This window comes from Temnothorax nylanderi, unplaced genomic scaffold (genome assembly GCF_030848795.1).
Source record: "Temnothorax nylanderi isolate EJ_2023f unplaced genomic scaffold, tnyl_v1.0 TNYL_tig0568_pilon, whole genome shotgun sequence".
NCBI lineage: Eukaryota > Metazoa > Arthropoda > Insecta > Hymenoptera > Formicidae > Temnothorax > Temnothorax nylanderi.
This window is the reverse complement of record NW_027249630.1, coordinates 23,629-37,054: the sequence shown is the minus strand read 5'-3', so window position 1 is coordinate 37,054 and position 13,426 is coordinate 23,629. Positions and strand designations below refer to the sequence as shown.

At 45.0% G+C, this 13,426-nt stretch overlaps 1 protein-coding gene across 1 annotated transcript; it reads right to left on the bottom strand.

The window, feature by feature from the left end:
• Positions 1 to 10,321: 10,321 nt before the first annotated feature.
• On the bottom strand, positions 10,322 to 12,124 carry LOC139783997 (uncharacterized). The gene is made up of 2 exons (XM_071723173.1): positions 11,717 to 12,124; positions 10,322 to 11,651 (listed from the first exon to the last, which is right to left on the bottom strand). The coding sequence occupies exons 1-2, from the start codon at positions 12,032 to 12,034 to the stop codon at positions 10,809 to 10,811; spliced, it is 1,161 nt and encodes a 386-aa protein (XP_071579274.1). The 5' UTR covers positions 12,035 to 12,124; the 3' UTR covers positions 10,322 to 10,808.
• Positions 12,125 to 13,426: the final 1,302 nt, after the last annotated feature.

Below are 13,426 nucleotides of genomic sequence, written 5' to 3'. Positions count from 1 at the left end.
CATAGACGCGGCAACGCCGCGCGGCGTTGCCGCGTCTATAGCATATGTCTCTCTACCGTGCGTCCGTGTGAGCAATTCAGTGGTGTGTGTACGTGTACGGACATACACCACTTCATAGAACCTGAAATTAGTTGGTAACACTGAAACCGGAGTTTCGCGTTGTCACCACGCGAGGTCTCCAATATCAGTTCGGCCTTTGCTTTAGTTGTTTAGTTGACAGAGTTGACATTACCGACGTCGAGGAAGTTCGGCCTTAGCTTTAGCATCCCCTAACCTTGATCTTTCTGCAGAGCTCTAATTTAAATCTCATACCTGCTCCATCGTCTAAGGCGGATGAAATACAGTATCTCAAGTTCCAGACCAGAATAGTGGAAGAAAAATTAAAAAATCTTTAAGAGCAGTATAACAGTGACTTTGCTACTTTTCAAAAAATGGTTTGTGAGACCTAATGTACACCTAACGAAGCAGGAGCTATACGTTGGCAAGTGCTTGCTAAAGGTTTTGAGCTATAAAGGAGTTTGTAAAGAGTCTTAGGCCCAGTTTCACAAGTGTCGGTTAACTTCTAATCTTAGATTAACTCACTCTTGTCTCCTTCTAACGTCCCTTTTAGAAAGAGACGAAGAGTGAGTTAATATAAGGTTAAAAGTTAACCGACACTTGTGAAAGTGGGCCTTAGTGTTTTGGACTCGTTATCGACGGAGCGATGGGTGCAGCGGCGCTACCGCCAAATGTACCAACACGATCGGCATTGGATGACGTGCTACGTGCGGCTGGGCGCGAAGGAGAGTCTACCGAGGTCTTGTTGATTAGGCTATTAGCGCGCACGCTTTTAATCGAACCAACGCGTAATGATGTGCCGCGTAATGAAGTGCTCCTGTATCACGTGATACCTGACTTAAGCAAAAACATTGAGAATTTCTCGGGCGATAGTAAAAGTGTGCGACCGATAAACTGGATAAACAATATTGAAAGCATGCAGAAGATTCATCAGTGGCCGGAGAACTTCGCGTTAGAAACGGCACGCATGCATCTACGAGGCGGTGCACGTGATTGGTATCGCGCACGCGCATTGACGTTAGTGAGTTGGGAAGCTTTCAAGACAGCGTTCAAGAATACGTTTGTGGTACCTGAAAGTACATCGGATCGATTGCAGAAAATGATAGACAGAGTGCAACAAAAAGACGAGTCACTGAGTGCGTATTTTCATGCAAAAACAAAGTTGTGCATGGACTTAAAGCTCGATTTCCGCGATATCAAAGAACAAGTGCTCGATGGGTTATGGTCGAAGGAATTGTGTATCTCTTTGATGGCGCGAAACCACCATTCACTGGACGATTTATTGCATGACATTATGGCGAATGAGCGAGTGCTAACGCAACGTGCCGCGAGAATACGGACCAAAAAGGATCCAGTGAAACCGAAGACCCAGGGACAACCTCCTGTGACGTCAGTGAGTACGAGCAAAGATAAACAAGGATCGTCCGCGAGCACCGGTAGTAATCCGGACAAACGTCCACCCGCAATGAACGAAGAGGGCCAGCCGAAGTGCTACAATTGTAAAGCCTTTGGACACATTGCACGTGATTACCCAGAAGAGCCACGCTAGTTACTGTGTAAATTGTGTAAAAAGGAGGGTCACACGCAACGTCACTGCCCAGATGCGAAACCGGCGAGTAAGGCGGAAGTGAATACGATTGATGAGAAGATCAACAACACGATCAATAAATATGTGAAATTAGTGCGACTTAACGGACGACAAGTGAGGGCATTGATCGACCCCGGTAGTTCGGACTGCACTGTCAAGGCGACGCTAGTGTTAAGTGAGAGTTTCGCGGTAATACCAACGCGATCCGAGTTGAAAGGTTTCGGACCAGCACATTACGTAGTAACATCGCCGGGAATTGTGAAAACCGAGATAGACGTGGACGGTGTGGTTGTACCAGACTTATTAGTGCGAATAGTACCCGACGATACACAAAGTTTCGACGCGATTATTGGTCGATCATTTACGGAGCAACTATACGTCGAATATCGAAAAAGCGGGGACGAACTAATTTTCTCGAAGCGGGAAGATTCGTATTTATCCGTTATCGAGCCGAGTGAGACTGTAGAAGCGATGACGATTGCCGTGGCGCAAGCTGATGTTAGTGTGCCGCCAACGTCCGTCCAGATCATTGACACATACTACGTTTACGCGAGCGTTACTTCTGTAGTAACTTACGATAATTCACTCGTTTACGCGGAGTAAATTATCGTAAGTTACTACAAAATCTCGTTTACGCGAAGGAAAATCCCGTTTACGCGAACGAATTATCGTAAGTTACTACAGAAGTAACGCTCGCGTAAACGTAGTAACAGTGTCGGACAATGATCATTATGAAGTTGCCGTGCTGAACCTGGAAGCTGAGCAGCTAACTGTGAGCAAGGGAGAGTGCATCGAACGAGGCGAGATTACACGCGTGCCCATGATACCGAAGCTGTCACGAGAGATGTCAGACAGGAAGCCCATCACACGAGAGGACTTAGATATCGGCGAGGACCAACCAGAGCATGTGGTAAAAGAGTTAGTTCGCCTTCTGAACAACTACCGCGACTGTGGCAACCAACCTATTCGAGTTGGGTAAAGCGACAGACATTGTAATGGATATTATGGAATTGCCGAATAGTAAACCGGTTGCGTCAAAACCGTATCGAGCAAGTAATTCCGAGCGAGAAGAAATATGACGAATAGTTCAAGAGTGGCGCGAAGCGGGTATAGTACGCGATACGAATTCTCCTTACGCGAGCCCAGTATTGTTAGTCCGTAAGAAAAACGGAGAAGCGCGTCTAGTTGTAGACTTTCGAAAACTCAACAGACAAACGGTACGAGTTCCTTTTTCGTTACCGACCGTAGACGATAATCCAGTCGAGATTGAGGATTGTGATCTATTCATTACGTTAGATTTAGCACACGGGTATTTGCAAATCCCATTGGCTGAGGAAGCGATGCCAAAAACCGCGTTTATTACTCCTGATGAAACGGGGGAATTCACTCGACTGATTTTTGGGCTGAACAACGGGCCGTATTATTTTACCAAAGAAATGCATAGAACATGCGCACCACTTCGAAGGCATCGGGTATTATTTTATCTTGATGATATCTTTATACCGGGACGTAGTTGGCCCGATTTGCGCGAAAGATTAATATTAACATTAGAAGCATTGCGTAAAGCAGGTTTGACCCTTAAGTTGAGTAAATGTAAGTTTTTGCATAAACGAGTTAGTTATTTAGGATTCGAAATTTCGGGCGAAGGTATTAAACCGGGAGAATCGAAAACGAGAGCGATTATCGAATTTCCGACCCCGGAAAACGCACATGAGGTACGAAGATTCATAGGCATGGCCAGTTTCTTTAGACGGTTTATTCCGAAGTTCGCGCAAATAGCGGCGCCATTACACAAGTTGTTAGGTAAGGAAGTAAAGTTTGTATGGGGCGAGCCTGAGCAATACGCGTTTGAGAAGCTCAAAGAGAGCTTGACAAAGAAACCGATTTTGCAACCATTTAAATCAGACCGAAGAACCGAACTACACACGGATGCTAGTGCAGTGGGGCTAGCTGCGATGTTATTTCAACGCGATGAGCAGAATCGTTTACGTCTAGTTTACGCGCTTAGTAGGCGAACGAGCGAACCCGAGAAAAATTACCACTCAAGTAAGTTAGAGCTTTTGGCGATTGTTTGGGCGGTCACACGGTTGAGGCCGATGCTAATTAACATACCGTTTACGATAATTACAGATTGTCAAGCGCTGTTGTATTTAAGTACGCAGAAAACTGTTAATCCACAAATAGTACGTTGGAACAATACGTTGAGCGAGTATAATTATAATATTGAGCACAAGCCGGGTACGAAACTCGTACATGTAGATGCGTTAAGCCGAGCGCCAGTGAGTGAGAGCGACCAAATGAGCGAGTGTGAAGTTTTCACGATGGTAAATGAATGTGATGAGATTGCGATTAACCAGAGCTGTGATGAAATATTAAAACGTAAGAGTGCAATACTTAAGAAAGCTGTGAACGAAAGAAGCAAGCATGAGTTGAGCGAAATAGAGCTAGGGTTACGAACTATTGAACGGTATAGTATACAAGCGCCGAGGAGAACGCTTACTCTTTGCTGTACCGCGAGCAATGAGGAAAGGATTAGCCGTGCGTTTCCATGATCTGAGAGGTCACCCGGGATTGGATCGATCGATAGCGTTGTTAACCGAGTATTATTATTTTCCGGGAGTGTGAAGGTATCTGCGACAGCACATAGGAGCATGTATCCAGTGCGCGTTAACGAAAGTGAAAACAGGCCGACAGAGCGGTCTCTTACACCCAATTCCACCGGGCGAGCGACCTTTTGCGGTGATTCATGTCGATCACACGGGACCGTTTGTAACGTCAAAAAAAGGGAATAAATATATTCTAGCGATTATCGATAATCTAACAAAATATGTGATACTGTATCCAGCGAAGGATACTAAAGCGAACGGAGTAATACGTGCATTAGAGAAGTTAGTGCAGGACTTCGGAGCGCCGCGCAAAATTATATCCGATCGTGGGAGATGTTTTATCGCCAACCGTTTTACCGAATTCTGTAGAACACACGGAATCCACCATACCTTGAACTCTCCACGACATCCACAGGCTAATGGTCAGATAGAGAGGGTGAACTTTACTTTAATTCCAGTACTTCAAGCGAGTTTACGGGATGATGAAGGACGAGACTGGGACTGTCGTCTGCCTGAGGTCCAATGTCACCTCAATGATGCCCCGAATGCAACGACGGGAAAAAGTGCCTTCGAGTTACTCTACGGCTACCAAGCGCGAAGAAACGAGGGAGAACTTCGGAAGGTTACTGACGAGAGTACTTCGTATACGCCGCCTGTAGAGCTACAGCGGGCAGCGCGAGATAGAATTATTATCGAACAGCAGAGGATGAAGGAACTTTATGATCGAAACCGGGCGAAAAACGTCCGCTTCAACGTGGGAGACATAGTCTACATGCGAGTAACTCCGATCGCCACCGGCGAGAGCACCAAGTTACAGCGGAAATATCGAGGGCCGTTGATAATCACGCAAGTACTGCATGAGGACACCTACAAAGTGGCTGACCTGCGTCAAGACGAGCCAGGGCGACGGTATGCCTCTACCGCACACGCGAGCCAATTGAAGATCTGGCGACCGCAGGATGACGAAGCGTCTGACGATGATACAGATGACGTAGAGTCCCTGTTGGAAGCATCTACGAGTGAAGATAGAATTTCTGGTTGAGAGAAGGAGAAAAACCGAGATCGAGAGGACGAAGAGACCGTGAAAACCCAAGATGAGGAACAACAGGATACGGTGGAGAGCGCTGAGAACCCGCAGCCGCGGCGTTCAACAAGGGAGAGACGCCAACCTGCGCATCTGCGAGATTTTGCTACATCATTACCCGAGGACGAGTAATTAGCAGAATGGCCGAGTGATAACGAGCGAGTACTGAGTGAGAGAGATAGAGAGATGAGCGTGCAATGGCAGTGGCCAATAACCGAGCGAAACGGCGAGAGCCAATGAGCGAGCGAGCGTGATGGTCGAGAGAGTGTGTGTGTGAGCGCGGGAGAAGGGAGAGTCGATCGAGGGAACTCGAGAGAGAGAGACGTGCGAGGAATGGGAGCGAAGGGCCGATGCCCGTTAAAACCGAATGTGTGCGAGTAACCGCGAGTATTCCTTGTATTAGTTATTATCATTAAAGTCTTTCTGATTGCTAACACTCTTTTCCGAGTTTCTGATTCCTGTGAGCCTGACGTGACGACATTCTCATTTCGTGGTGCTTGGACAGAGATCGTTCGAGTCGAAACAATAACCTCGAGACTAAACGTGGAAGTTATCCCGTGTACAGAAGTAGTTATCACACCTATTACCTGATAATTGGTCCAGGATGTCGTCAATCCTGGACAAGGGGAAAGAATCCTTTTTAGTTACCTCGTTAACTTTCCGAAAGTCGATACAAAAACGGATTGATCCATCCTTCTTTTTGGCAAGAACGACCGGAGAAACCCAAGGGCTATGCGAGTCCTCAATCGCGCCCTGTTTCCTCATTTCCTCAATGATTTTGTCGACTTCCTCTCGCATTCGGAAAGGAACACGTCGGGGAGTTTGTTTAATCGGGGTGGAATCCTTCAGGTTAATCTCATGACTGACAAATCCACAATTTCGCGCAACGACGTTTTCAGAAAAGACATCCTGAAATTCATTTAAAAATCCAGCAAAAACCTCCCTCTGTTCTGCGTCCAATTTTTCAGAATCTTTTTCAAATAGCTTCTTTAAGAAAGGAGGAACTTTTTCGGAAGAATTTACTGTCCGAGAGCAACTCAAAACCTTTCCGGTTTCTGACTCCGTTTTTCCAAAAACCGAATCAAAAATACCCTCTAGATTTATGATTTCTAAGAAATCTCTCCCCAACAAACACTGATCGTCAATTTCCGCCACGTACTTTAAAACCTTCTCAAAAAATTTTCCGATTTGAACTTCTACCTCAATTTTAAACTCCACAGGGATCCTCTCTCCCGTGGGATAGCGAAGAAAACAATTCTCGACCCGAATTCCCCCTTTAATCTCTCCAAGAAACTTCTTAGTTAAAATGGAAACATCGGAACCTGTATCGATTTTAAAAATACAATCCTTCCCATTTAATTTCCCTTCGTAACAAAAATCATTATAATCACACTTATTATTACTAATTGAACGAATTGTAACTTCCGCGGTTTTATCTGCGCGGGTCACTCTCTCCCCGCTGAGAGTAACTATTCCGCGTTTCCCTTTTCCGTGTCCGCAGGACATTCGGCCCGGAAATGCCCAACCTTACCACAAAGCCAGCATTCCTTTGCGGAGACGCGGTTCTGATAATTGCGCAAAAAATATTTGCGGACGTTACCCTCTTTCTTTCCCTCGGACTTTTCGCCGCCTTTGTTTTGAGGCAAGGCTTTCTTATCCCCTTTTTCAAAAGGTTTCCCAAAATTCTCTCTCCTTTTCCCGAAACCTCCGAAATTCTCCCCCTGTATGGCCTTAACGGCCTTTGTCCTCTCTACCGCTAAATTCAACAAGGAGCTGAGAGACGCAAAGTTCTCCCCAAATTTGTGTTTATGATTCGTGAAGAGGGAGTAATAATTTTGGGAGAGGTGTCCCTCCCCGAAACGCAATTCAAGCTTCGATTTTAGCTCTGCGTACTCTAGGTTTTCAACGTCCTCGACCGAGTCCAGAATTGAGCGTGCTTTTCCCCTTAAACAAGAGGCCAATATGATGGTCCTCGACGCGTCGCTCCATTGATTTGCGCGTGCGATAATCTCGAATTGGGAGAAAAACTCCCGCAACGGGACTGAACCGTCGTAAACGTCGGGCTTAATTAAGCTTATACCCGAGCTCCGCGCGCGCGTCGTTCACGCCCGTAATCGCGCCCCGCACCCCCGAACTCTCTCGCGCGTCGCTCACTCTCGAACTCGCGGCATAAGCCGTGGGGTCCGCGCGTCACTCGCCCCCGGAAGCGCGAAACGCGTCCCTGAATTCCCGGACGCTCTGTTATTGGAGGGACTTAGCTGTTGGCGGAGGAGTAGTAGCTCCTCGTCCCGGCGTTGTAACTCCGCTGTGAAGACTGCCTCCCTCTGCGCCTGCTCCTCGCGCATCGCCCGCATCTCCTGAAGAACTGCTTGGAGGGTCTCGGCTTGCGTCGAGGTCTGTGGAAGGGTCTCGACCCGCGTTTTCTTTCTCGAGGGGGCCGCTGATGAAGCCATCCCGCTCGTCTCTCTGTTCGCCTCTGTGATCGCTCGTCCTATCCCGGACGAGCCCCCAAAATGTTGCACTCCGGCGACTTTCCGACACTCTTTTTGCACTCCCGCACTCGCTCGCGCGTTCACTCGCGGCCCGCGGAATAAGGGAACACAAGTTTAACGTAAGGAAAAGATGGTTTATTGTAAATCGTTTACAAGCTCGGAGCGCGAACCGAAACGTCCACTCGAGTCTCCGAATCCGGCGGAAATCTGACAGCCGGGCTGTTTTAACAATCCATGGCAACGCCCGTTGCTAAGGACGCTCCGCGGCGGAAAATACCGGGCGAAGCTGACAAACTCAGCGCGAGTGCAACAATATTTTAAATATTATTTTCTCTCCGAATCTCGAGATAAGTGATTCTGAAGAGTAAAAGGTACGTGTTCATGGTGTCGCTCGTCGCTCATATTCAGCGACAAACAAGTCACGTGATATCATATGTCGCTGATCTTGACTGTCGCTCGTGTAAATGAGCTAGCTAGCGATACATTTTTGACGCTTATATTAATTCTTGTATAAAATATTAAAATGTATCAAGAAAGATATCACGAGTGGACTTGTCAAGTTGCTGCGATGATATATCATAAAAATGAGGAGGAACGACGTCGAAATAAATTACTTGCAGCTGCATACATTAGTGAAAGCATAACATTAAAAACAAGTACAAAAAAAAGAGATTTTGGATTGATCCATTATTCGAAAAACGACGTCAACATGGATTTTATTATGCATCGGTGCCGAGATTAACACCAGAAAATTTCCGAAATTATTATCGCATGACAACAACGCAATTTGAGGAATTGTTGCATTGTGGCACCTGCAATTACAAAACAAACCGTAATTAGAGAACCATTACCTCCTGCAGAACGATTATCCATAACATTGAGGTTTGTTTGTTTTTATTTATAATTAGGGGAGACCGGGGCTAAAAGGTCTACGGGGTAAATACGTCTAATCAAATATCTCGGAACCTGTATATTGTGCGAACTCGCTATTAACATTGTAAACGCTGCTTATGGTACCCATGTGACCCCCCAACGGAGTTTCGGCAGGTTACTTGCCGTGTTATGATTTTTACGAGGGCAAACGTGTTTTCGGAAGGTGAAAGTGAAATTTTCTGCGCGTGGAAATTTTGTAATATCTGCAATAATATTTGCTCTCCAAATCTCGAAGTACGTGATTATAAAGAGTAATGCATGCTGAACACGAATCCAGTGTAGTTTTTTCATTATCGTTGATGTCTAATATTTCATGGGCGATCAAACCTGAAACTTGTGTTTGGGGCTAATCGGTCTACAAGCACCCGGGGCTAATCGGGCTAATCTCGTCACTGTGGCGCGCCGGGCGCACGACTTCAGCTCACGGCGATTTCAGGTTAGGTTTCCCTCGAGCGTGATTCTGTCTTCCCTTGCACGTGCGTCAGTTTGTGTAGGAGGGAAATGGTACGCACGTATCGTCGCAAAACGGGTGTTTTGGCCGACCGAAAAGATGGCGGACCGTTGTTTTCGAGATCGCTCGCGCTCACGGCACGTCGGCGAGGTACGGCGAGGCACGGCACGGCTCTGAGATCCCGCGATTTCCGCGCAAGAGTTGATATGCCGCGCGCGCGGTATATCGTCCCGACTCCCGGCTGCGGTAAATCGTCGTTGTTGGTCGTTGTGTCAGTGACAATCGCGCGTGCGACCGCATCGTCCAGCGTTCGCCGCATCGTCTCGGCGTCATTGTCGCCGCCGTTGTAGTGGTGGTGGTGTCGGTGGTGGTCATCGTCGTCGTCGTCGTCGTCGTCGTCGAGGAATCGGCGCGAGGACGCCGTCGAGTCGGTAAAATGGTCGCGCTCTACCGCGAGCTTTTCTACCCCCCCCCCTTACGAAAAAGTAGTACTAGCAATCAGTACTCAGTACTGAGTGATCAGTACTCGTAGTATTGAGAGTATTAGTATGTTAATACTCATGAATACTGCAGAATGGTCAGTACTGTGTCTGTCAGTGCTTACAGTACTGGCAGTACTACAAGCAATAATACTCATTAGTACTTCAAAGTATTGAAGTGGTCAGTACTTTATCAGATTAATATTCGGAGTACTATCATGATAGTACTGCCAGTACTGTAAGAACTAATAGGCACAGTAGGGGAGACCGGGGCTAGACCGTTAGTTTTTTTTAGGTGCCGATTTTTAACAACAAAATAATTAATTGTAGTTAAATGTGGTATACCACTGTAAAGAGTGAACCTTTAGCTACAAAATTTATACAGGGAATTTTTATCTACGTCGCTTTGTTTAACCGGTATAGAGCAAAAACGACAACGGTGCAAAAATTGAAATCTCAAAAATGCCGGGGTTGAACCGCCACCCCCCCGGGGTTAATCCGTTACACTGCATTTTCAATACATATACGTACATCTAATCCTGAAAAATGATAGGATACATTTTAATAATTGTTTTTTAAGAGAAAAATAAAAATTTATTTCAGATTTTTATGCGAAACATTTAAAAATAATTGTTTTACCTATTCCATAAAACAATTAAGGCACGTGAATACAGATCCTGACAAGCGCACGCATGTGTTGTGTGCCCTACGTCGCACGCAATGCACTGTTTCCCATATGCTCTGATTGTTAACTTCTTTGAGCACACGCAGCACGTATTATCCAAGTCTTCGTCAGAATCCGACCGCTGCTGCTTCCTTGATTTCGATTTACGCCCACTGCTCGTCGAAGGCTGCGGTTCTGTTTGTGTGGCATTTTTTTGGGGCCGGCCTCTTTTTCTCGGCGCAGTGGCAGGTGTAGATTTTGACGTCTTTCTCGTAGCAGGTTTTTCTTTTTTTTCCGCATGGACTCCGCCTGCTCAGCCGCCAATTCCATCATTTCAGGCGAGTCAGTAAGAACGGCGCTCTTTCTTCGTTTTCGTCCTTTACGAGTCTGTTGCCTCGGAGCGGCTTTAGGAAACGCTCGAATACTTTGAAGCGTCGCGCTCAAGTTCTGTGTATCACCAGGACGAGACATGGAAGAAGCTGAGGGGATCGAATTCGTTCTGGTCGGCTGCGTCCGGTTCGGTTGTCTCCGAATTGGCTGTGTCCGGGTCGGCTGCATTGAGGTTGACTTCTTCGAAATGAGCGGAAGTAGAAGGCATTTCCCTATCCGTAACACTGCTCGGCAAAAATTCGTATTCCTGGAAAATGTCCGGGTTGAATGGAGAAATTCCAGTGCATTCAAACCCGGACACAATATTTTGATGCGTTACGGCAAGTGGCAGTGACTTAGCCACGATTCCGGGCATATCGTATATCGTCATTGTTCTACCAGGATGCGACGTCATCCAGTTATCACACTGTGCGTGTTCACTTTTCTTTAACGGGCCAAAGATGGTGCGATCCAGCGGTTGCATTTTGTGCGAGCAATGCGGCGGTAATGATAGGAGTATGATTCCATTCGCTTTACAAAATTCGAGACCAGCGATGGACAAATGTGATTCGTGATTGTCGAGTATCAGTAAAACTGGGGCGTCGACGAAAGCACGCACATGGGACTGGAAGAACTGTAAAAACTGGACAAAATGCTCCGCATTCATCCAGCCACTTGAATTCGCTACACCTGTGCAGCCTGGTGGTCCGCCGTTAAGGAAATGTTGCTTGAAATTTTTACGAGGAAAAATAAAAAATGGAGGTAGAAAATGCCCGGTCGCTGACACCGCCATCGCCAAAGTTACGAGGGTTCCTCTTTCCGCAGAAGTCACTCGCCCGACTTGTTTCACTCCTCGACGTCCGATGACTCTATTCGGTGTCTGAACGGTTGTAATTCCCGTCTCATCCATATTCCATATGCAGTGAGCCTGGAAATGATGAGAAACGTTATTTTCGACTAAAACTGGCAACATTTATTCATCAGTTAACACACCTGAAAATGATGTTTATCCATTAGAGATCTTAGTAGCGCAAAGAACCTTTCTACATTTGTTCGATTGTAACTGGTGGCACGTGCTAAACTTGTCGCTTCTGGTTTGCGTATTGATAATATTGGATGTCGTTTGAGAAAGCTGCTTAGCCAATCTTCACCGGCCATGCGAGCGGCTTCCCACGATGCTGGTACCTTGAGATTCAATTTTTTGGCTAAATCAAAGGCTAAACCACGGGTTTCCTTTGCAGATAGCCCAAAGTACATATCGTTGTAATGTACTAAGTATTCCACCAAAGTCTTTTCAGTTTCAGAGTCCATAACCTACATTTGAAATTAAGACGTTGCATGAATATAAACTTTGCTGAGCAGAGTGCATGCTTTTAAAAATTAATAATCGTTAAGTACTCACCGAGATATGTCCTTTATGTACGATCACGTCATCCAAGTTTTTTATCTCATCGTTGTTCTTCTTCAACCAGTCGTTCAACGTGGATCTCCGGACATCGAATTGTTTTGCGGCTGCGGAAACGCTCATTTTATCTTTTCTCACCGCAAGAACTGCCTTCTTGAGTTGCTCCTTGTCGACGGGAGTCCTTTTGATACGATACGTGCGTACTATTTCCCTCCTATACAAACTGACGCACGGGCAAGGGAAGACAGAATCACGCTGCTCGAGGGAAACCTAACCTGAAATCGCCGTGAGCTGAAGTCGTGCGCCCGGCGCGCCACAGTGACGAGACTAGCGGACCAGCCCCGGGTGCTTACTAGCGGATAAGCCCCAAACATAAGTTTCAGGTTTGATCGCCCACGAAATATTAGACATTAACGATAATGAAAAAACTACACTGGATTCGTGTTCAGCATGCATTACTCTTTATAATAACGTACCTCGAGATTTGGAGAGCAAATATTATTGCAGATATTATAATATTTCCACGCGCAGAAAATTTTACTTTCACCTCCCGAAAACACGTTTGCCCTCGTAAAAATCATAACACGGCAGGTAACCTGCCGAAACTCCGTTGGTCACATGGGTACCATAAGCAGCGTTTACAATGTTAATAGCGAGTTCGCACAATATACAGGTTCCGAGATATTTGATTTGGCGGATTTACCCCGTTAGCGGTCTAGCCCCGGTCTCCCCTACTAACCATTCTGCAATATTCTTGAGTATTAACATACTAATACCCAATCAGCAGACAATGTTTTTTAAATGTGTTTTTAATATTTATTTTTTATTAATTATACACACATTTGTACAATTCATTGTAAAAATAATATTTATTTAATGTTTATTAAATATTTATTTCACATTGATTATTTATTTGAAGTAATAATTTAGAAAAAATATTTATTAAACGTTTATTTAACGTTTATTTAATATTTGTTTTACATTAGTAAGTTATTTGCAATAATAAGTTAAAAAAACATTTATTTAACATTTATTCGATATTAATTTAATATTTATTTTATATTAATTATTCATTTGCAATAATGATTTAAAAAAACATAAATTTAATATTTATTCGACATTAATTTAATATTTATGCTACATTAATTATTTATTTGCAATAATGATTTTAAAAAACGTTTATTTAACATTTATTCGGTATTAATTTAATATTTATTTTACATTACTTATTTATTTGCAATAATAATTTAAAAAACATTTGTATAATATTTATTCGACATTAATTTAATATTTATTTT

Coding starts and splice junctions, on each gene's coding strand:
- LOC139783997 (XM_071723173.1), bottom strand. CDS start 12,034: ATGGACTCTGAAACTGAAAAGACTTTGGTGGAATACTTAGTACATTAC. Junction 11,652..11,716: donor TGGATAAACATCATTTTCAG/GTGTGTTAACTG, acceptor CATCATTTCCAG/GCTCACTGCATATGGAATAT.